Source organism: Vespula pensylvanica, chromosome 2, assembly GCF_014466175.1.
Source record: "Vespula pensylvanica isolate Volc-1 chromosome 2, ASM1446617v1, whole genome shotgun sequence".
Classification (NCBI taxonomy): domain Eukaryota; kingdom Metazoa; phylum Arthropoda; class Insecta; order Hymenoptera; family Vespidae; genus Vespula; species Vespula pensylvanica.
In genome coordinates, this window is record NC_057686.1 from 10,788,261 (window position 1) to 10,811,765 (window position 23,505).

At 35.5% G+C, this 23,505-nt stretch overlaps 4 protein-coding genes across 4 annotated transcripts; 2 read left to right on the forward strand and 2 right to left on the reverse strand.

The window, feature by feature from the left end:
• The first annotated feature begins 775 nt into the window (after window positions 1-775).
• On the forward strand, window positions 776-4,298 carry LOC122637999 (conserved oligomeric Golgi complex subunit 8). Its single transcript, XM_043830593.1, has 10 exons — window positions 776-937; window positions 1,107-1,178; window positions 1,289-1,413; window positions 1,488-1,763; window positions 1,835-2,048; window positions 2,121-2,281; window positions 2,367-2,642; window positions 2,717-2,905; window positions 2,978-3,133; window positions 3,227-4,298. Exons 1-10 carry the CDS (start codon window positions 883-885, stop codon window positions 3,587-3,589), a joined length of 1,887 nt encoding a protein of 628 aa, XP_043686528.1. The 5' UTR covers window positions 776-882; the 3' UTR covers window positions 3,590-4,298.
• LOC122638000 lies at window positions 3,993-5,713 on the reverse strand. Its single transcript, XM_043830594.1, has 3 exons — window positions 5,073-5,713; window positions 4,748-4,984; window positions 3,993-4,522 (listed from the first exon to the last, which is right to left on the reverse strand). The coding sequence occupies exons 1-3, from the start codon at window positions 5,617-5,619 to the stop codon at window positions 3,993-3,995; spliced, it is 1,314 nt and encodes a 437-aa protein (XP_043686529.1). The 5' UTR covers window positions 5,620-5,713.
• A 454-nt stretch (window positions 5,714-6,167) lies between these two features.
• On the forward strand, window positions 6,168-9,677 carry LOC122637814 (ATP-dependent RNA helicase DDX24). The gene is made up of 10 exons (XM_043830209.1): window positions 6,168-6,526; window positions 6,628-7,102; window positions 7,180-7,406; window positions 7,493-7,638; window positions 7,739-8,031; window positions 8,100-8,322; window positions 8,378-8,489; window positions 8,553-8,670; window positions 8,741-8,918; window positions 8,990-9,677. The coding sequence occupies exons 1-10, from the start codon at window positions 6,341-6,343 to the stop codon at window positions 9,273-9,275; spliced, it is 2,244 nt and encodes a 747-aa protein (XP_043686144.1). The 5' UTR covers window positions 6,168-6,340; the 3' UTR covers window positions 9,276-9,677.
• Window positions 9,509-18,774, reverse strand: LOC122637815. Its single transcript, XM_043830210.1, has 5 exons — window positions 17,981-18,774; window positions 11,844-11,987; window positions 11,255-11,556; window positions 10,892-11,148; window positions 9,509-10,568 (listed from the first exon to the last, which is right to left on the reverse strand). Exons 1-5 carry the CDS (start codon window positions 18,291-18,293, stop codon window positions 9,815-9,817), a joined length of 1,770 nt encoding a protein of 589 aa, XP_043686145.1. The 5' UTR covers window positions 18,294-18,774; the 3' UTR covers window positions 9,509-9,814.
• Window positions 18,775-23,505: the final 4,731 nt, after the last annotated feature.

Here is a 23,505-nt window from a genome sequence, read left to right on the forward strand (position 1 = left end):
TTCTCAAAGAATCTCCGAAAATCGAAGGTCTACAAAGGCGAAGCGCCATAACCACTTAAGGAAGCTTTCCCAAAGCTCCTCCAAACGACGAAATCTGCGTCGTGAGAATAAGCGGATTTTCTCACCGATGGAGTGCCTGACGTTATATCTTTATAAATGGAAGCACTCGAGACCCTCGGAATAAGGACACCTTATATCGCTCAAAGGATCTGCAAAATTATGCTTACGCTATGAAAGCGAAAAAGGCTGATAAATATCCTTGTAATAAATCGTTTGAATATTACATATATACATATAATACACAAACACATGTATATGTGTATCTATGTAGATCTATGATAGTCTATTATTCACTCATTGATTCTATTTTTAATAAGTATTAATAATTAACATTAATATTTCCATTGTAAATTTTAATAATTAATTTATAAAATCTGTTGAACATCTGATCTTTGAAAATGCAAACTAACTTTATAAACTCTAAACTTAATAGTTAAATTATAATTAAACAAATATATTAAGGTTAATAAAGCGGTCACGATCGTTGTCAACACTAGTTCCATCTGGGTTCTGTAGAGAAAGTTAAAGTCGTCTGAAGTTGTACGGTAAATATGTTGAATGTTTACCTCATGATACATCGATATATTTGCTTTGTGAGAAAGGAAAAAACTGCAATGTTATTTAAGCGATGAATGTTGAACTAACTGTATTTGATGGTAATGTAGGAAATTATAATTTCATTCCTGTTTTTCGCCCATAGATGATAGTACGTGTAAGTACTAATCCGTTAAGAAATGACAGTAGGTTGTAAAACGTGTGCATATCCTGAAGAAAATAATTTTTATAATACTATGAATAAATAAAGCTGTCATAAAACAAAATATGGATCTAGATACCGAGAAAGTAATAAATCTTGTATTCCCTGAAGGAATACCAGGTAAATCATTGGAAATTTTTATTTCTTGTAATACGTTGCTGTTACTTTTATATAAACATAATAAATATAATATACATATCATTGATACATTTGTATTTTATACAAAAAAGAATAAAAGGAAGTTTCATAAGATATTCTGATTTTTTATACTTTTTATGACTTATTATAGAACCATGGATGGAAAATTCAAACTTTGGTCAATATCTGTCAAAACTTGGTGGATTTGATGTTGATCAATTAAGTAAGTTTTACTGTAACATGTAATTATATTTACGATATAAACTATATTTTAATATATACAAAATATCCAATAAATTTGTTGTCATATTAACGACGCCTTTTAAATTAAAGTTAAAGAACCCGATCATTTATCGGATGAGAGAAAATCAGTATTAGAAACAACTCAAGAATTGGTATTTGGAAATTATAAAACTTTTATACAAACTGCGGAGAGTTCTAGAGAAATATTTAAGGAGGTAATAATACGCAATATATAATCTTTTTCGTTGTTTAATTTGACAATTGATTAATCATGTTATGTCGTTTCAAGTTTAATGAGACCGAAATACGTCTCGATAGGCTGGTGCAAAAAATTCCAGAATTTGTGGAAAAGTGCCAAACGTTTTGTGATACTTCTAAAGATATTAGTACACGTAGAAGAATAAATAGTTTAACATTAACGAGAAATGCTGAATTACTTGAGGTATTAGAGATGCCACAATTAATGGAGTCTTGTTTAAGAAGTAATCAATATAATGAAGCGTTAGAACTTTCTCAATATGCACGCCAGTTAGGGGCTAAGCATGGCGATATTCCAATTATAGCGGTATGTATATTATAGGAAATATATATCAAAACAAAATAAAAAATGATACACTTTCTTAAATAATCATATAGTCTATAGTAGCAGAAATTGAAAGTAGTTGGTCTGGAATGGTCGGACAAGTTGTTGGATCGCTTAGAGGAGATTTGCCGCTTCCAAGATGTTTGCAACTAGTAGGACTCTTACGTTCCATGGATGCTTTTACAGAACCTGAGCTTCGTATAAAATTTCTTCAAGCACGCGATAGTTGGCTGCAAAGTCTTTTGAATGCTATTCCAAAAGAAGATCGTAAGTTATCTATGTTATATATATATTTACAAATAACCAATAGTTGACAGTAATTTGTATTAATCTTTTTAGCTAATCTTCATGTAACGAAAACTATAGAATTATCTAGGATACATTTGTTTAATATTATAACACAATATAGAGCTATGTTCAACGATGACGAACTGATAATGCCTGGTAGGGATCCAAATGTAAATGAATCAGCTATATTTTATCATTGGCTAGATGAAAAGGTATCATCTACACCTTATTAATTTCTCAAACGTAAAACTTATTAACTTCTTATCATCATCATTATTATTATTATTATCATTGTAGATAACGCAGTTTCTTACAACATTAGAACAAGATTTACCAGGCGTAACATCTATAGATTCCATTTTGGGTCAATGCACATATTTTGGTTTATCGTTTGGTAGAGTAGGTGCTGATTTTACAGGACGAATGTCTGATATATTTGTAAGAGTAATAGGAGACCGATTCGAATTAGCTATTAGAAGAACGACACGAAAATTTGAAAAAGATATGGAGACATTTACATTAATTAACAAACCACAAAGAACTGATATTAAGTCTGAAACTACAACTAAATCTGTATGTATATTGTTCATTTAATTGTTCTTATATATATTAAAAAATATACATCTAAATATTATAATATTTGATAGGAAATTCCACCGGAACAACTTGTAGAATTTTATCCATTAGCAGAATATTGTAATGGATTAATTTCTGCATTTAATGAACTTAGACTATGCGCACCAGTCGCAGTATCCACCATGTGCACTAAACTTTTGCAAGAATCACTCCACTCTGTAGCTAAAGCAATGTTAATTTTTTATAAACAAGAACAACAGGTATATTATAGCAAATACATTTTCCTACGGATGTTCTTTCCATTTTATTAAGATCGAATATCTTTTATATAGGCATTTGCTGCTATAGAGCGAGATAATATGATTAAATTTGCAGAATGCTTGAGTGAATACTTAATTTCTTATATACAGTATTGTATACATGCTATCTTTCCACCAAATCAAGTCTCAAAGCATTTGGGAATTTCAGAAATCGTACTACAGCAAGAGGTATATACATATAAAATATTTTCTATAAATTTCTGTTTCTCAGTATAAAATAGATATAAGATGAATAATGTTATCTATAATATTTAATTACAGGGCATTACATATTTGGATCATAAAAGTATATTAGAACCTGTACTATTTTTACTACCACCTACTGCAAGTTTAAAAGCTTCTATTGTATCTAAACTACCTTTGCCTACTACACAAAATATTTTAAACTCTGGTAATATTTCTACAAATTCTGAAAATTTGAAAAATTCGGAAGAAGTTGTTGCTACGTCAATCCAGAAAATAGAAATAATTGAAACTGAAGAAACAATAGAGAATAATGTGAAAGATGAAAAATCTAACATAAAAGATGAAGAATCCAACGAAGGAGATATTAAACAAATTTCAACGCAATCAACAGAAAACATTTTAACATCTATAAATCCTAGTAGTTCTAAATCAGAATAAATTATTGTAAATTTAAAAAAAAAGAAATGAATTATGTGCTATTTTGTGCTTGAATAATATAAATGAAATAAATCATATTTTTATTTATATATGTATTAAACGATACACAAGTAACTTTTCTTTTCATACATACTTCAATTGGCATGATTGAAAATATAATAATTTGATACATGATTCAAAGCAAGCAAATATAAATTAGAATTTATATTATTTTTCCAAATATAACAAACATAAATTTCCTCGATGCAATAACATACAGACATTATTTGATATGTTTCAATACTTTTAGTACATCTAATATATATAATATAAGTATAATAAAATAATAAAGAAAACATAAATAAATAAATATAAATAATAAATAGACCAGAAAAAGATAAATAAATATAAACAAATTTTGATTTTACGACGACGAAGACTCTATAGTCGTTATATGATAATTACCACTTGATTGTCTTTTGTAATGTACAGACTTTAAAGATACCATCGATTTAATTTTAACTTTAGAGTTGTCTTTCGACATTGTGGACGACGAAGCTAAAGAAGTACATACGTGGTTTTTATTTCGAGACGAAAGATATCTCTTCATTTTACGATTCGAATCACGATTAGGTCTATTCACTTTAAGCTTCGCATTAAATTCGTTAAATGACATTAAATTACCATTTTGTTTCTGTATTTCACAATCCGTACTATCGCTTGAACTGAACATAAATTTTTCTTTTTTCTTAATCCATTTTCCTCTCCGCCATTTTGATTTACAGGATTTCGAATCACTTTCATTGTCTGATATATAAACAATCTTATCATTGTTTGTTGTTAACAAACCCGTTCTTTTATTGAAACTACCCTTGATTCTAGACAATTCTCTGGTTTTCAATAACTTTAATTTCTCTCCATCAAGTATATTTAAAATATCACCAACATCTGTATCTGAAGATAAAATAACGTTCTTCTAAATTATAGAATACATGTACATTGATTTCTCGATTTACGTGCACGAAAATCACATAAACAAAGTCCGTCATTACAACATTGAAAACAAATTATTTTCATTACTACATGAAAACAAAATAATACTTAAAAAAGCCAAAATAAATTAGAAAAATATTTATTTCGCGCGTGAAATTTAATGATTGAATAAATGCGAAAACTCACCAGTATCACTTTCTGTATCAATCCTTTTTGTATCAGTCTTATAGATGTTACTAGATCGAAAATGTTGAGGGAATTCATCGGAATGCTCTGATATGTATTTATCCCATAATAAATCGGCACTATTCGTAGGTATTCGAACATCTACGAGCCAATTTCCACTTTCTCTATTTACTAATAATTTTTTCGCCGATGTTTTTTCTCTCGCCGATGGGTACTTCTTAACCTGATTTGATCTCACTAATAACAATTAATAATGAAAAAGGAATTTATCAATTTGTGAATTTACTAAAAAAACTATATTCATAATTTCGAATAATTTCCATACCAAAAATAGGAGAGATACGATCAATTTCTTTGTTATCTTCATCCAAAAACACTAAATCATCTTCTTTATCGACGATATCTTTGTTCGGAGAATTATCGTTTGATCTTAAAGAGATTAAACTCGGTGAGAGTAAGAAATTATTGTGATCGTTATATTTCGCATCACGTATACGTTCCGGAGTTTCGTATAATTTGTATGGAATTTCTTGTTGATTTTTCTTTTCTTTCGTTTGTAATAATTTTATTTTATCCGTATATGTATCTATAGATTGTGTTTCCCATTCGCTATTAGAGGTTTCCGATAAGATTAATCTTCTTCCTTTTTTATTATAATACGCAGCTCTCTTATACAATTTTCTAACTCTTCGTTTACGTTTGATTTTTTTGTTATTAGTACTACTATCGGATGCAATTCTTTTAATACCACTTGTATTTATTTGTTTTACACCATCCGACGAGCTATGCTTTATATCCGACATCGACAATGAACTATTTGGGAATTCACTTTCGATGGGAGTGCTAATCACTTTATTTGCCTTTTTATACATCTTCGTGATTAAATAAAATGAAATTCTTGAGTTTTATCCCAACGAAGATTAAATATGACTTGATTTCGCATCTACGTCTATCGAGCATTATATTATGAACATACAAGTTTTTCTTTCCTTTGCGAGACGTTCTGACCTTCCGCAAGTATACACAAATGACTTATAAGAATATAAGTAAATAAGAAAATAGCATATGGTCGTTATCATTCGAGAGAAAAGACAGGATAATTGTTTATAGAAAAATTCGTTAATAACCTACATTTATTATCTATTTCTTTTTAATATAAAATGATAAATTTTAACCTGAAACAGAATCGTATTTATATATATATATATATATATATATATATATATATATATATATATATATACCGACTTCAAAGCATTTGTGTTGACATGAAGGTTTCTGTTTATACAAATGAAAAGTTATAAACAATTTTGGTAAATCATTTTACAATAATTGTATTCGATTGGATGGAATAGAAACAAGTAGTGTTTTTAAAATTCGATATCAGTAATCGTAATAATGAAAAATTTGTATAACCTATCATTTAACTTAATTTTCGATATCTCTCGATGATCGAAACTATCGAGATTACCGCATGTCGTACCGCGTGTCGACGTTTAGCATTGTTTTCAAGTAGTAAGGTTATGTTTTTCTTCTAGAAAAATAATTATAGTAATTTATTATTAACAGTAATTGTAGCAAGTGTTTAAGAAAATGACGAAATTAAAACACTTAGAATCTAATGGATGGAAACCATTCAAGTTAGATGGTGCAGTATTTTCTGATGGATATGCTGAAGGTTTAATTGGTATAGAAGAATTAACTGATTATAATTTAGAAAAATCCAATAAAAAAACAAAAATTGTTGCAACTACGAATAAGTCTAAAAAAAGGAGTAAGGTAATTCTTTTTTATTTTTTATCTTTTTTTAAGTATGTTTATCTGATCTTTTTGCTCTGTTAATAACATAGTTTTTACATATGTATATATATTTCATATAGTCAGTATCTAAATGGCAATGTGACGATATAGAAGAGAAAATTGTAAACAATAAAGATCTAGAGCCTCGGACAAAGAAAGCTAAAATCAAAGAATCAAATACAAAATCATTATCAAAGTCTAACAAAAGTATAAGTTTACATGAAAACGAAGATAATAAGACTGATTGTAATGAAAGCGATATAATAGATATTAATGTTTCTGCTTGGAGTGTCCTTGGTACACCGAATGAGATAATAAAAGCTTTATCGGATCAAAAGTTTTATACTCCTACAATTATACAATCTTTAACTCTGGCGCCAGCGATATTAGGACATAGAGATATTCTTGGAGCTGCTGAAACAGGTAGTGGAAAAACTTTAGCTTTTGGTATTCCTATTTTAAATGGTATATTAGAATTAAAGAATAAACATCTAAAACAAAAACAAGATCAGTTACAAGATAAAAGTGATGACGAACATTTCAATGATGAAGATGGTAAGAATGTATATCTATTATTTGACTTAATATGAATTATGTTAGTGTTTATTATATCACATCTAAATATGTTAAAGATTTTGATAGAAGTGAGAATTCTGATACGAGTGAGGGAGAATTAGAGGAAAATAATGCTAACATTGATGGAATTGGATGCGTACGTGTAATAGATAATGTAAAAATAGAGGAGAAAAGAAATTCTTCGACAAAACCATTGTATGCATTGATATTAACGCCAACAAGAGAATTAGCTATTCAAATAAAAGACCATCTTGTTAAAGCTGCAAAATATACTGATATAAAGGTAATAAAAATTACGTCAAAAATCGATCTATTTATTTATTAATCAATCTACTTAATATTATTTATTAAGATAAATCTTTTATATAGATAGCAGTTGTAGTAGGTGGCATGGCTGCTGTTAAACAAGAAAGACTTTTAAGTAAAGGTCCTGAAATAGTAATTGCCACTCCAGGAAGATTATGGGAATTGATACAACTTGGTAATGTGCATCTGAATCAATTGAATTCTATTAAGTACGTGTATAAATATAATAAACTTAATGCCAATATAATCAGTTTTTTTCTAATATAATGATTTTAATAAGAAAATAATAAAAATGTGTATATGTATCAGATATTTAGCGATCGATGAAACCGATAGAATGTTAGAAAAAGGACATTTTCAAGAATTGCAAGATATAATAGAAAGAATTAATGCGAATGAAAAGAAGTCGAAGGAAAGACAAACTTTTGTATTTTCTGCGACATTAACCTTGGTTCATGATATTCCTGATTATTTACAAAGGAAAAAGAAAAGATTTGGAAAAAGTAAAATATTTAAACTTACACCCGGTCAAAAATTACAAAAGATCATAGATATGTTAAAAATAAAAAATCCAAAAATAGTGGATATTACAAAAGAAACTGGTAAGCAGATTATTAACTTGGTATTTTTTATTAAAAAAACAAATTATAACATTAATTTTTATTCTCAGGTACTGCTACCAATTTGACAGAATGTAGAATTGCATGTACAATAGATCACAAAGATTATTACCTTTATTATTTCTTAAAAAGACACAGTGGACGAACTTTAGTTTTTTGTAACAGTATTGGCTGTGTTAAACGTTTGGCCACTCTTTTTAACATATTGGAATGTAATCCTTTACCTTTACATGCTAACATGCAACAAAGACAACGTTTAAAAAATCTTGAAAGGTAAGAAATTATAAAGGATTTTTAGTGACCTATAGTCATAAAAAAAATAATGCAGATTTCAGGCTGATGAGAATGGTATATTGATAGCAACAGACGTAGCTGCAAGGGGATTAGATATTCCTAACGTTGAACATGTAATACACTACCAAGTCCCTAGGACATCTGAGGTATATATTACTTGAACAATAATTTATACTCTATTATGCATTATTTTATCAATAAATTTTTAGAGCTATGTACATAGAAGTGGTAGAACCGCGCGAGCTCAAAAAGAAGGAATAACAGTTCTTATGATGGAACCATCAGAAAAACAGAATTATAGCAAATTGTGTAAAACTCTAGGACGAAGTAAGTCTACGATTATCATTAATAATTATTTTGATTACTTTTGAAATATGATCTTTTGTTTTTTTTTTAGCCGAAGATATACCTACATTTCCAGTGATAGATAGACTGTTAATAGCCGTAAAGGAAAGAATCGATATTGCTAGAGAAATAGATAGCTTAGAATTAAAATGCAAAAGAAATAATGTACACAAAGGGTGGTTACAAAAAGCAGTAGAAGATATGGATATCATTTTGGATGAAGATCAACTGTAATGTTTCTTCCATATTATTAATGCTTTTTTAATTTTATTTTACTGATCTCTTCTATATTTCATTTTAGAGAAACAACAATCGAATCGAAGGAAATAGCAGATTTACGACGTTCCTTGAAGACAAAAAGACATCATTTAGCATCTCTCTTATCAAAACCATTAGTTCCAAAAGGATTCTCTGGAAAATATCCGGATACTAATACAGATTACAATTTAAATCAAAGCTATTCAAAAGCAATCGATATAATGAAAAAAGTTTTAGAAAAAGATCCAAAAAAAACGACAAAAAAGAACGTAGATTCTTTAAAAAGGAAAAGACCGATAAAGAAAAGAAAAGTACAGAATTCGAAATAAATTTAATGTATAAAGGTTAATAAAAAAAAAAAGAAAACAACGAAAAAGGAAAGGGACATCAAAAACATACATTTATTTTTTATTATTTTGTCGTCCTCAAAAGGTGATAAAAAGGATTACTTTTAACTGGTGTTACTTCAGCTTTATCATCCATGAATTATAAAGTCATATTTTTTGTTTTTTTTTTTGTTTTTTTTGTTTTTTTTTTAAATTTTTTTGTTCTTTTTTTTTTTAATTACATCGAGCGATCTGCAGTTTTAATATGCGCGCGTACGTAGCCTTATTACAGTTAACGCATGTGGCAAAAAATATGTACAAAGTATATTAGACTCGTAACTAAACTTACGCATACTTATTCCAAAGAATTTTCCTTACGTAAATATAATACAAATTGAAAAAGAATAACTACGAGAGAAGTACGATCGGTGCGATATTGATCACGAAGCACAGCCCATCTCTATTTTCTAAATGGTATCTCTGATGGCTCCAAAAAAAAAAAGAATAATCGAAATACATAGATAGATCGTAATCCAATCTGTTCAAAATATCGTATTGTAAATAACTTCGTCCTCTGTGCTGATAATTGAGTCGATCTGATCGTTAATTATTATCGAATTGATATATCTATTCTTGCGGATTGGATTTTGTTCTTCCAACGGAGCGTCATTACCCTTTACGATAATCTTAATGCTAGCCATGACGTGACTTCCAGGACAGTTTTGTATCTGGACAGTCGTGTTATTGTCGCATATCTCTGCATAAATCTCATCGGCTTTGGGTTTCGTCGGTTGTGGAACTGGCGGAAGAGGTGTCAGACTGTCACGGACGCGAGAATAATTCGGTTGAAGTTCGACGCTCGTTGGTGGAACCTCCAAGACACTGGTCGACACCGATCTTTGTACAGGTTGTTTGGAAGAGTCCACGCGACTCTGTCGAGAGGTAGTTTCTGGCTCCAAACTGGAGTAGCGTTCCTGAGACTTCATAGCGACTTCGGGTCTAACAGCGAATGTGAACGACGCTGATTTCTTAGCGGGATTTCTGCTACGACTACCTTGAGCAAGCTTCGAGATCCTTTCTAGAAAACCATTTCCAGAATTCTGCCTCGTCCGGCTTCTTTCCCTAACAGTAGTCTTCTTCAGTTGCTCCAGGCCATCCCTCAAACTCTGAAGTATCGGTCTCGTTTCCGGCTTCGGCTTGATCTTCTTCAAATGCATCTCCTTTAAGTTCTCCGTGCTTGGATGTAATTTCAAAGGTGCCACTCGTGGTTCCGTTGCACGATCTCCGACTGCTCGGCTAAAGTGGAAGAACCAGTTAAGCCACGCTCGAACATGCATTCGCGAACGCTTTGCATCTTTCGAATGCATACCGTCCTACGTGACATCGACGTATATGTCGCATTACTTTGAACGTGCCTTTTGCATTTATGCTAAAGAACTTACGCGTTCCATCGTGTATCTTAGATACGAAGAAAAATGGTAAGTGCGAATCGTCTAACAGTCTTTAATGTTTTATAAAGAGAAGCTTTTCTTTTTTAGAAATCATTGAATCCATAAGGGAATCATTTATTATTATCAACGGATTGGAATGTTCATTGGAAAAGGGATAATGCATTTTACCTGCACGCGGCAAGGAGTCTTTGCATCTTCGGTGATGCCAACAATCTTGCTTCTGATGGATAACCTAATCGTGCTCTTCTCACTCTAGGTGCACCATTACCAGATACTACTAATTCCAACATTTCTGGATTATGGACCGGCCTTTCTGGAACTATACATCCTAAAACGATAGGACCACGCGTTGAAGATTCCAATTGCATCAAACCACCATATTCTCTTGGTAATGGAACCGGCAGTGGACCTGCTATCAGTCGTACCTATGAAAATAAAAGTAATCTTTACATTTGAAGAGAAGTAAAACTCGACAAACGAATTATTAAATATTATAATTTGATGATTAGAAGAGACAAAAGCGCAACCTACTCTCAAAGGTAAAGGCCTCTTTGCAAGATGATGAACTTTATAGAGCACTGCATCGCTTCCAGTATCCGTACTTCCGTTCTGACATATCGCGTAAAATTCACCCCTCGCTGAGAGTGGTGCAAACACTTCTCGTCCGTGAGGATCCAAACATTGCGCGTATTGATCTCTCTCCGATGATCCTCCGGAGATACCGAAAGTAACCGAGGTGCATTTTCTCGTATCTTGAAAAACGGCTATCAGTCGCAGTATCTCACCGGCTCTTATCGTAGTTTTTGTGTAGTGAGCACGAAGATTCCCATTTTCTAAAATCAAATAAAAAAAAAAAAAAAAAAAAGGAATGTATAGATCTCTTTGAATCATAGAAATAATTATCGTTCATTTTGATAAAATAAAAATGATACAATTTCTAATAGAGAGAAGAAAGTTTCTTTTTTTTTTTTTTCTTTTCATTCGTCATAGAGAGAAGAGAAACAGAGAGAAAAGAAAGAGAGATAGAAAGAAGAACGTTTGACAAATTTCTAACAGAAGAAATATATTAAAATTTCATACGGAAGAAAAATTCTGAAAGTCTAGTAAAAAAATAAATTACCCATTTTCGAGTGCGTAAGTGTATATGCTCTCAATGGCGCCGCCAGAAGGAAAGCTGGTACACCGGCTCGTACCAAGGATTCCACCCTTCTGTAGACGCGTGCACTACCCGTTGTGTTATTACCGGATATCACAGAAAACCATCCTACGAGGGAAACAAAAATTGTATTATTTTTATATAATCAAAAAACTTTGTGAAAGAGTTTCTTATCTCGTTAGAATCTTACCGACAAAGGGGTTTCTATTCTATGAAAGAAATTTTTGTTAATTTCTATGAAAAGGATAGGATATTCGTGTCATAGGAAATAGCAAAGAGGAAGGAGAAAATATTTTCTTAAATTCGTCGTAGAGGATTATAAAAAGGGCGGCATTTTGTCGAACCCCAAAGAGAAACGATTTGAGTAGCGCGAGTCGGTAAATACAGAGAGAAAGAGAAAGAGAAAGAGAAAAAGAACAAATGAGAGAGAGAAGGAAAGAAGAGGAAGAAGATTCGAGAGACACAGTAGTCTCTTCTCGAATGGGTTGGCTGATCGAAGGTCGGCCGGTTCTTTTCGTTGTCGTTAATTGATTTAAGAATGCCGGCCTGATGGGCGAATGCACGCGCGCGCGCGTGCGTGCTCCTCGTTCAACGCGGTCTTTAAGAAACACGATTCTCTTCATCCTCATCCTCATCCTCAACCTCAACCTCAACCTCAACCTCTACCTCTACTTCTACCTCTACCTCTATTTCTATCTCACCTTTACCTCTTTCTCTTTCTTGCATGCCGCCTCTTCTCCTTCCTTTCTTTCCGAAAGAAACGTTCTTTTCTACGAATTTCTTTTCTTTTCTTTCTTTTTTTCTTTTTTTTTTTTTTTTTTTTACGTCGAAATCAAAGAGAATGCTTCGTGTAGAATTTTGCATCTTTCTCTTCTCCTTAATAATTATTTCTACTTTGACTTTTATTTTGATTTTTATTTTATAAGAAGTTTGGAAGAATCGTCGTTAAACTTTATCGTACGAACGAATCATAGAAATAAAAAGATCCCATGAAATCGAAATTATTTCTATCTTTTCAGTAGTTCTTTTCTTTTTTTTTTTTTTCTTTTTAATAATTTTTCTCGTAGAATAATTCATTTGCATATCTGAGATCAGTAAAGAATGAGTTAAGCGAAACAACGGATAGTTATATCTTGAATTTTATTAAAATATATAAAAGATAAGGATGTTAGAGAAACAGCGTTCGCACGGAACGAAGATAACGTTCTAAAGTAATAGAAAGAAGGGGAGACGATCGGTCCGGAAAAGAAAATGTAAAGAGTAGGCCCTTGCACAACTGCGGCCTTCCTTTACTTTCCATTTCTCTGCGTGTATTCGGCATAGTTAACGCGGCTGTTTAAGCGCCTTTCTGCTCGTAATTACCAAGATCGTAGCATCCGCTTGGAAAAAAAAAAATCCACGGAAAAATAAAGTTTTGCTGAGTCGAAGGCGGCGAAACGTTGCAAGATTTTATTGCCTTCTCTTGTTTTCTTTACTTTATTACGCTTGACAAGGTAGCATGGTTAATAGTTATGCATGGATAATTAAAGAAAAAGATTTCGCAATGACGTTCAATTGAAGATCGATTTCAAGATTATTTGTTCCCATTAATTATTTTATCTCTTGATCGTTTTATTCCATTAATTAGTTTCACAGCTAATTAATCTCATTTCATTAAAAAATGTGTGATTTATCGATCGATCGATGTATCTTTTGTCATCGATTCTGGTTTTGTATATAGTTATATCTAATTGGTACGAGTGTACTATAAAACATAAATACATATATATATATATATACATATATTATATATATATATATATATATATATATATACATATACATATATAAAAGAAGTATATATAGAAAGAAATGTTCAGGCGACATAGACGTAGACATAGACCAATGCTTGGCTAACCCTAGTCGTACGAGTATTATAGCGTCGTAAACGTAACCCGTTACCAAACGGAACACGTTGTAAAAGGTATTCATAGACACGCATCAGAATTTAACGTTCGGCACGGGAGATCAACATTAGATAGGTTTCGTGACAAACGTACTTGTGTACGTCTATAGTGACTATAAACGTGCGTTTAGAATTAAAAAAAAAAAAAAGAAAGAATAAAAGAAAGGAAGAAGAAGAAGAAGAAGAAAAGAAAAAAAGAAAAAGAGAAAAACAGTACTAAAGCGATACTATACTATTCTCTCTCTCTCTCTCTCTCTCTCTCTCTCTCTCTCTCTCTCTCTCTCTCTCTCTTCCTTTTACCTTTTTATATTCTTCTTTCATTCATCTGTGGTCTTCTTATCGAATCGTCGTTTTAAACCTATCTGATGAAAGCAGATGTTCCTCGGGCCTTATTGTATTCCCCGTCACGTTTTAACTCGGTATTTTTAAGGAATCAATCCTAATTCAGATTTTAGATCCCTAACCAACCTGAAGGACGCTACGCGGGGGTGAAGATTTTCTTTCGATGAAAAGGTACAATAGACCCTACGAATCAACAGGCCGTTGCTTCGATAGAAAAGCAGATGTTATCTTGGTTTAGGTCGTCGAACTCTCGAAATTCTAAAGACGACCTTTAGAAAAGGGGAGACCCTTTTTCTCGAGCATACCTTCCTACTCTTTTCCTTTTTTTTTTTTTTTTTTTTCCATTAACATATCTATCGAATTTGCCGTTAGATCGACGAGACTTATATCTTTAGGATTACGCATTTGAAAAGACATTTAAAACGACTGACTCCGTTGTTAATAATACATGAAGTTTTACGTTGAAGTAGTAATGGGAAAAGCGTAAGTACACACGAAGGAGTTACCCATCCGCTACTATCCGCATAATTTCTCTGTATCCGGCTTCGAAGAGTTATAGCTACGTCATAATGACTGTTATTTAAAATCAAGACTCAGGACGGGTCGAGGACTCGTCTGGCACACGACGTTCTCGTTGCGCATAAAACCGTCTAAGAAGGAAATAGTAGTCGAGGGAATAATAACGATATATCGAATGTGGATATAAAAGCGCGGAACGCGGGAGACGAGATTTTACGAAGGGAGTCTTCTTTAAGACCGTATAAGCGCGTTCACGCTGATAAAGTGAAGAGTCATTAGAACGTATAATTTATTAGTAGAAACACAAATTAGCATGTACATCGCAACATCCTTTGAAACAGCTCGTTTTCAAGATCGTTCGAGACTACAGAGATACCGAAGGATTCAACAAAAGTCTATCTATTTCTTTTCTTTCCTTTTCTTATTTTCTTTCTTAGCTTTCTTTTTATTTCTTTCCTTTTTTCATAATCACGGTTCATAAATCTTGTTCGTGCAGTGCTGTCGGCTCTTTAATGAAAAGTTCTTGCTTGTATTACAAAGTCGAAATGGTACCGAACGATCGTTCATACGATTAACTCGTAAACCGTTCTATAAAATTTTAGGAGGCATCGTTTTGAATGGCACGTGCGAAAGAAATTAAAGAAGTAAAAGGGAGAAGGAAAAAGAAAGAAAGAAAAAAAACAAAGAGAGCTCGTTCGAGTCACACGCAAGAGTAGATTCAATCGTGACTCGATCGAAAGTCTGGCCATCGACCTATCTCGTGGTACTCGACGGTGCTTTTACACGCCTAATAAATTACTGTAAACTGGAGCCCGAAGTCGTTTGCAAGGGCTTTCGCAAATGGTGGTTAAGCGAGAGCTGGTGATTTGTGCGATATCGTTCATCCTCGCTATCGGTCCTTGGAATCGGGATCCTCGTGCTGAATCTTCCCTAGTAATTTTATCCTGGTTGAAGGTTCAAGTTCCTCTCGAAGTAGATTCCGTTTCTCGCTGTACTACCGATTTCAAGAACGCATAGAGAACTAAGATACCTACACACACACATATATGTATATATTACTCTTTCCTTCTATATTTTTCATTTCCTATTTCTCTTTATGAAATTAGAAACGGAAATCCTTCGTTTTCAGGTAGATCGTATAATTCCATTACGTTTTCTTCCATCTTAAGTTTAATAGATCTTAGCAAATTGGCTATTATTATCCTTTTTACCACGTATAATTATATCTGGTGGCTTTTTTCTAGTTTTATTATTTTTTTACTTTTTAATTAGTTTTCCAACCCTTCGTAGGAGACACTCGACAAACGGAACAAACCGTTTAATGTTTCCTCAATCTCAGTAGACGTATCTCGTTCTACTTTAGCTATTTTGATTCGAGGTACTCATTCAAGAAGAGATGGCAATAATGTTCTTCTTATCCCACGAAACGATGTCTTCATTTGCTTCTTCCCAGCATCGTTTTACCGTTTTCCTTCTCTCTCTTTCTCTCTCTCTCTCTATGTCTTTCTCTATTTTTCCTTGTTTCTCTCTTTCTCTCTTTCTCTTCGTTTCTCTTGCACTCGGAAATCGTTCGGTGGATTGAGAAGATAAAAATAGAGGATAAGAGACGGGCTTGCTTTTCTTGCGAGCTTTTTACACGCGAACGTAAGCTGATTACGATGATATATAGCGAGCACGAAGAGAGGAGCATACGCCTCTAATGCTGCTTCTCTCACAGCAGCTTTATACTTCTTTCTTTCTCTCTCTCTCTCTCTCTTTCTTTCTCTCTTTTTCTCTCTTCGTCTTTCTTCTACTTCTTCTTCTTCTTCTTCCTCTTCTTCTTCGTCGCCTTCTTCCTCCTTCTCTTCGTCTTCTTTCGTGGAAGAGAATCACGAGCCGAGTAGTGGTACCCCTTTTTGCCGTGGCCTTCTCTCTTTCCACATCGGCGAGAAAATTACGAACGATACGAAAGGCGACGGCGCATCGACGATACGAAAGACGTCTCGCTAATTCCTTCGACGTTAACGACGTCGTTTCGATCCTGCTATAACGTCTTAACTCTTCGTGAGATCTCAAGGAAGGGAAGAACAAGATCGTCGTTTAACATTGATGTTGCTCGACGGACTGAGAAATCCTTTTCTATTTTTCTTCTTCTCTTTCCTTTTTTTCATTTTGTTCTTTCTTCTTTTTCCTTTTCTTTTCTTTCTTTTTTTCTTTAATATTCTTCTTTCTTTTACGACGAAAGAAAAGCTACAGTTATAGGAAAATGAGTTCTTTCAAGCAATAAACAAACGAGCCTTAAAATAGGTCAATGGAATAACGACGAAGGAAACGACACGCGATTCCTTCATGCTCTCTCACGATCACGAATCCAATCGCGAATTTCACGCACGTGCGTCAAACTAATCGAATTAGCCGTGTGACGAAAGTCAAGCGGCCTCGAAACGAAAGCGCGTTGCACGCGTTGAAATTCCAACGATGACGCAGAAGGGAAACTGGTCGTTGAATCGGTTTAGTCAGAAATCCGCATTGGGAGCGCAACTGGACTTCGAAACACGGCGCGTTCCGTTTACGCGAGACCACCTGAGAATTTGCACTCTCGATCTTTCCAACGTTCGATTGGAATCGTTCGACGACGAGCTAGCGTTGTCGAGTCGAGATGTTTATCCTAGGAAGAATATTGGAAGGGTTCAAATCGATTGAAAAAGAAAAACCTGATAAATTTTTTTGTTATTACATTTGAAAAAAAAAGGAAAATAAAAAAAAAATATATATATATATATGTATGCACTTGAAAAAGAAAAAAAAATGTGTATGTGTATGTTTAGACACGAACACATAGGCATGTATAATACTCATGTGTATATAGAAACATACGTGGGCACAAAGGGTAGAGAGAAAAATGATTTCGCTTTGTGTCCTGGATTCATCGTGAATAATGCTCCCTTTCCATCCGCGTGTCCGCGAATTCGTGGGCGTTAAATAACGTTTCCTTACCGCGATTTACTGTTACTACTCTCGCGATATAGATACATACTACATACTACATACTACATAAGCCTGCGTTACGTTGCCACGTAGCAAGTACGAATTTATGAGCGAGTTGTAAAGCTCGCCGCGGTCACCACGCATGTTGTTACACAATTTGCCTGGGATCAATTGAAGCGAGAAGACGAGGTATCGCGTGCCATCAATTTCACAGTCTATTCCTTGCACCTCTATAAAAGAGGAATATAAAGAAAGTGATTCTTTTTAGGATGAATCAGAACGTTTAACTTCCAAATATGATAGATCTATAACGATAAGAAAAACTTACCTGGATAACCCTCAGGAATGACAATTTCTGGTCCTACTTTAACGTCGTGTCGATATCGATGTATCAGTAAGGTAGCAGTTACTCGAAGAGATCTCTGTTGTTGTTTGTAAAGGAGGACGGGCCTGCCGCTGGTACCTTCAAGCCTGACGACCCTCGGTAGCGAAAATCGATCTAGGAACTCTCGAAGCGGCATATATCCGCCACTCGAGCCGGAACTACCCTCGGCCGTCGCCTCGCGAGAACTCGGTAGACTCTTCGGTAACGAGGGCATTTCCTCGCTGGACATTGTCGAGAACTCACCGTTCGACGACATACTTCCTTATATTTCTTTTTTATTCTTCTTCTTTTTCTTCTTATTCCTTTTTTCCTTCCTAATCTTTTTTCTCTTACTTTCTCGATCTAGCCGATCACAAGGACGACACAACTCCTTCTCTTTTTTCCTCTTCCTTTTTCTCTGAAACACCTCTCCAACATATCACGATCGAGCCTCCTCCTCTTCTTCTTCTTCTTTTCTATTGGAAGAACGATCGAAAAGCTCGAGGACCGTACGAGAAAGGAAACACACGAGGAAGAAGAAGCATCGTGCCCGATCTCTCGGGCGATTCGTCATTTGATTTTCGCACCGGCCGGATGACCGTACCGTTCCCTGTCTTTAAAAGCATTTCGAATCTCTGCACCTTCTCGTCGGTTCATTACCACCACCTTGACAGGAGCGCGGCTGCGCGTTTACCGGTTAATAACAGGTTCGGTCCTCTCCCCTCTTTCTCTCTTTCTCTCTCTCTCTCTCTCTCTCTCTCTCTTTCTATACCCCTTTCTCTCTCTCTCTTTCTTTCTCTCTCTTTTTCTCTCTTACTCTAGCACTTTCTTCGATTATGTCACTCGGCCTCTTCGTACCCTGCCATTCACTGTCACTTTCAACGTGTTCTCTTTCCTTCCTTCTTTCCTTCTTTTTCTATTACCTCTTTATTTATTATCTAATCTCTCTCTATCTCTTCTTATTTCCCTCTTGAATTTTTCTCGATAAAGGCAAAATTCATTCACTACACGCTAAACTGTTACCAAGCTGCAACAGTACGTAGTGAAATCGAGGTTTACGATTTTGCATTCGTTGTACGTAGCAGACGTTCGATTTGGCACGTTCTAGATACTCGCGGATAGTTTCTGAAACGCTTCCGAAAGAAGAACACTCGCGAGTCGGCACTTTTTTCAATCGATCGACCGAGATCGATTCAAACGGCGGGAAAAGATTCGAGAGGATTCCGATGCACGATCGAGATCGATCTATCGAGCGTACTGCGATTCTTCCTTCGTCGTTTCTCGTTTTCTCTCTCTATCTCCCTTTTTCTCTCTATACGTAGGTATCTCTTTCCTTTCTTTTCTTTTTGTTCTTTTTTTGTTTTTCTCTCTTTTGCACGCCGGTTATCTCCCGCGGTTCGATCCCCGTCGCGTTTAACGATCTACCGGTGCATCTCCGCTTTCTCACGTGCTACGTAAGATACATATCCCTCTTTCTCCTTCCCTCTCGCGTTCTCCAAGTTTTATCGCTCTGCGTTCTCTCGCAGGCCATGGGGAGCCCTTCAAATGCCTCGATATCTCGCTCCGTTCTCTCGCATGCCGAAGCGATCGATCGGAGTAGCAGCAACAGCAACAGCAGCAGCGGCAGCAGCAGCAGCAGCAGCAGTTTTCTTACCGCGCGATTTTAAATCGCACCAGAGAAATCGTGATCTAAACGAGCGAATTCTCCTAGCATTCTATTCAAAAGAACGAACGATCTAGAAGATCTTTCCACTTGGAGCGAAGTTCTGGAACGTTCATCTTTCAGAGGTTTGAATAATATGTCGAATGTTTTTACGGGACCGTTTCTCTTCTCTCATATTTATTTTATAAGAGAATAAATATGGAGGTTCGAAGGCTCGTCGAGGAGCACGCCAATCAAAATTATTCGCGAATCCTTTTTAATGGATTTTATTTAAACGCTTTTCAGATACTCAACGAACGATCTACGAACGTAGAGATGAGCTTTCGTGTACTTGATCCAGGAGAAGATCCGATCGGAGCGGCGGACGCGAAGTCACTGACGCCTCGCACAAAGTGAGCCGAGCGTAAGAGGCCTGCTGACACTACGACAGAGAAAGAAGAAACACGTAGGCCGGTAGTATGTGTTGTATCTCGTGGGCCTACAACCACCACCACCACCACCACCACCACCACCACCACCATCACCACCATCACCACCATCGCCACCACCACCACCTTTTCTACCATCTCACACGTCACACTATGCTACCAGCCTGTACTCGGCCGAACAGTCTTTGGCAAACTTTGCTTCAAGTCGTCGTCCTCGTCGTCCTCGTCGTTCTCCTTCTTGTTGTTGTCGTTGTCGTTGTTGCTCAACAGAATACGTTGTACTACTATACCTCGTCTAACCTCACGCGCGAGACGTGGGTTTATTCAATAGAAGGATCCTTCTACCATTATGCTCGAGAAGCTGTTACCCGCAGAAGCGAACCGCCCTTAATAGTTCCTCCATATAATATCCTCTTGGAGCGTAATCGAGCGGAATGGAGCTTCCTCCGGACGTACGCGTGTCCCTTTCTGTTAAACTATTTCGTGAAAAACTATATTCCCCTATCTTCTTTTTTTTTTAAAGAAAGAATCTTCAATCTTCTTTCTAAGAAACTATCGTTTTATTAGTTGTTTGTAAATAAATAATCTAATTCGTAGATAATAGATTTTACAAAATTTAACTACTTGTATCGATTCAACTCTTCATTCTTTTGTTCATAAGTTTATAATTGCATCGTCATCCGTGCTGCGTCTCGATACGTGTTATCTTTGGTCAATGTATATATATATATATATATATATATATATATATATATATATATATATATTCGTATGCGTAACGTATGTGCAAGCTGGATTTTATTGCTTCATCGATATAATGCAATATCGAGTTGTCGTGTTACGCGCAAGCGATCATTCGCTGCGCTCGATGAACGATGGAAATGTTGACTACGTTAAGTTAAAGAAAAAAAAAAGAACAGGACATTGTGTAACAAAGATAACGTGCAATATCCTATTATCGAACGAACTACCGCTTTTTGATCTGAAACGTTTGCCGATTTAATTGATTTGTTTTACGACGATATAAGTAAATAGTAAATTTAGTTGAAATCTTTTTACTTTACAATTATCTATCCTTTGATTTCATTTTCACGGTCATTCCTATTTTTATTTTGCCTTGGAAGGTCGATGTTTATTTAAAGAACGACTCGTTTATTCGACGTTACTTTTTTCCTCGAACGATTTCAATTCGATTCGATGTATCGACTCGACGATGTGGAGTCGTGGACGTCCGCGAAAAACTGTAAAATATTTAACGACGGTGAAGTTACGAGGACGAGAACGAGAACCTCGACGATACTCGAGAAAGATACCGCAGGAGCAATGATAGAGAGGAAATTCTTTCCTCTCTTTCTCTCTCATTCATAAGAGAGAGAGAGAGAGAGAGAGAGAGAGAGAGAGAAAGAGAGAGAGACAGACAAACAGACAGAGAGAGAGAGAGAGAGAGAGAGAGAGAGGGAGAGAGATAGAAAGAGAGAGTCTTGGGGTATGTGAAATGTGAAGTTTATTAATATCGTCGGTAGCAATGTCTCGGTCCATTTAATTCTATATTTACCGCGGATGCGTTTAGTAAAGACCATACAAGAGATAGGAACTAATCTCGCTAAAAGATCAGTCAAAGCGAGCGGCCGGTAAGAGACGATGTTGGTGGAAGGAGGAAAAAGAGGAGGAAGAGAAGAAAGAAGAGGAGGAAGAGAAGGAGGAGATATGGAAGAAGGTGGGGGTGGAAGGGTGCCATCGCGATCGCAACGATTTTCCCACGGCGTTGCTAGAAGGATCGTTGGAAAAGAGACTCGAGTATACGGAGTGGTAGCCTTGCAAGGACAAGGACGCCATTTTCGATGTAAGAGGCGCAAACAATTATTATTACCAGGCGAGTCAGGGTGTGGTGCGGAATCTTCTTTCTCCTTTCTCTCTATCTTCCTAGAGAAGACAACGACGACGAGGCCGAGGACAAGTATGACGACGAAACAAAGGGTTTCGCGAGCGTAATCGCGGGAACGTACGACATAATTTATGAGAATGAAGTACGAGTGAACGTAGCGGAGAACGTGCCTCGTACGTCGAAGTAACTTTCTTGAATTACATGGAACAACAGTGGTGCGTTCACTGAACACCATAATGTTAGATGCACGCTCTCCGTGTACTCGTTAAACTTTAATATAGTTTCTTTCCAATTTTCGATTTTGAAAGATAACGAAACATGATCCGCCGGAAGGATAAGAAAGAATTCGATTCAACTTTTCTCTCGCGTGGATCTTCGTACGTGGAGGTGGTAGTGTTGACGATGGTGGTGGTGGTGGTGGTGGTGGTGGTGGTGGTGTTATAGTAGTGGTGGTAGAAAGGGAGGGTAATTACAGCGCAAAACGAGCGATAATTTTATGACGCTCGTTCGAGAGTCGCAAGATTCGCGAGATAAAATCCCGGGGCAGAGGATCGAAAGTGGAAGCTTATCGAGCGCGCTGCTCACCCGGCGATCCTAATCACTTGGAAAAGTGCGAAGACGGTGCTCGTAAATCCCGTTGGCATACCAGTTTGTTTCTCGGGGCCGTTCCGTTGGAGAACCTCTCTCTCTTTCTCTCTCTTTCTTTCTTTTTCTCCCTCTTTCACTATCTTTCTCTCTCTTTCATTGCGAAACTATTCTCTCTGCTCGAGCGACCTTAGCGAAGGGTGGAAGGAAAAGAGGAGGGTCCAATTGGAAGAGAGGAATTCGTATCTAAGCTCTCTCTCTCTACGGAGGCCGGTGGTGTACCTGGAATTCCATCAGCTCGGCTCGGCTCGGTCATCGTCTGCTTACCGAGAACCTTATAGATTTAATTAGACCTTGCGCGAGGTCATATCGATTTCTCTCTTCTTGGATCTTCCCCGAGGAAGCAGCAAAAGAAAGGGAGAGGATAAAGAAAAGAAAAAGGACCGTTCGAATCGCAGCCTTTGAGATCGGCTCACACTAGCCATTCGATTCCATTTTGAAATTGCACAGGCTTCGACCTCTTTCTCCTCGCTTCTTCTTCTTCTTCTTCGTCTTCTTCCTCTTCTTCTTCTTCCTCTTCTGCTTCTTTTTCTTCTTCTTCTTCTTTCTCTTTCTTTTCAATCTCTATCTTTTCTTTAGTTTCACCTTGAAAAGTACAGCAGATGTAATATGCTTGACGAATCTGTAGCGAAATAGACCGAATGCTTTAAGAACAGTCATGTTCACGTATCTACCGACTACTTAAGACAATAAAAATAATACACGTGCAAATGAAGTTAAGTAAGGCAATATCAAAGTCAGCGAAGGTGGCAGGTGCTGTACAATACCCAAGAAGCTTTCTTTTTCATCCTTCTGTTTTCTCTTTTCTTTTTCTCTCTATTTCTTTTCTTTTCTTTTCTTTTCTTTTCTTTTCTTTTCTTTTCTTTCG

Excerpts from the sequence above, each read along its gene's own strand:
- LOC122638000 (XM_043830594.1), bottom strand. The coding sequence starts at position 5,619 with ATGTATAAAAAGGCAAATAAAGTGATTAGCACTCCCATCGAAAGTGAA. Across the intron at positions 4,985-5,072 it reads TCGTATCTCTCCTATTTTTG|TGAGATCAAATCAGGTTAAG; the intron begins GTATGGAAATTA and ends AATTGTTATTAG. Across the intron at positions 4,523-4,747 it reads TGATACAGAAAGTGATACTG|ATACAGATGTTGGTGATATT; the intron begins GTGAGTTTTCGC and ends TTTTATCTTCAG.
- LOC122637999 (XM_043830593.1), top strand. The coding sequence starts at position 883 with ATGGATCTAGATACCGAGAAAGTAATAAATCTTGTATTCCCTGAAGGA. Across the intron at positions 1,764-1,834 it reads GCGATATTCCAATTATAGCG|TCTATAGTAGCAGAAATTGA; the intron begins GTATGTATATTA and ends ATAATCATATAG. Across the intron at positions 2,282-2,366 it reads ATCATTGGCTAGATGAAAAG|ATAACGCAGTTTCTTACAAC; the intron begins GTATCATCTACA and ends TTATCATTGTAG.
- LOC122637814 (XM_043830209.1), top strand. The coding sequence starts at position 6,341 with ATGACGAAATTAAAACACTTAGAATCTAATGGATGGAAACCATTCAAG. Across the intron at positions 7,103-7,179 it reads ACATTTCAATGATGAAGATG|ATTTTGATAGAAGTGAGAAT; the intron begins GTAAGAATGTAT and ends AATATGTTAAAG. Across the intron at positions 7,639-7,738 it reads AATCAATTGAATTCTATTAA|ATATTTAGCGATCGATGAAA; the intron begins GTACGTGTATAA and ends TATATGTATCAG.
- LOC122637815 (XM_043830210.1), bottom strand. The coding sequence starts at position 18,293 with ATGTCGTCGAACGGTGAGTTCTCGACAATGTCCAGCGAGGAAATGCCC. Across the intron at positions 11,557-11,843 it reads ACTTACGCACTCGAAAATGG|AAAATGGGAATCTTCGTGCT; the intron begins GTAATTTATTTT and ends ATTTGATTTTAG. Across the intron at positions 11,149-11,254 it reads AGAGGCCTTTACCTTTGAGA|GTACGACTGATAGCAGGTCC; the intron begins GTAGGTTGCGCT and ends TTATTTTCATAG.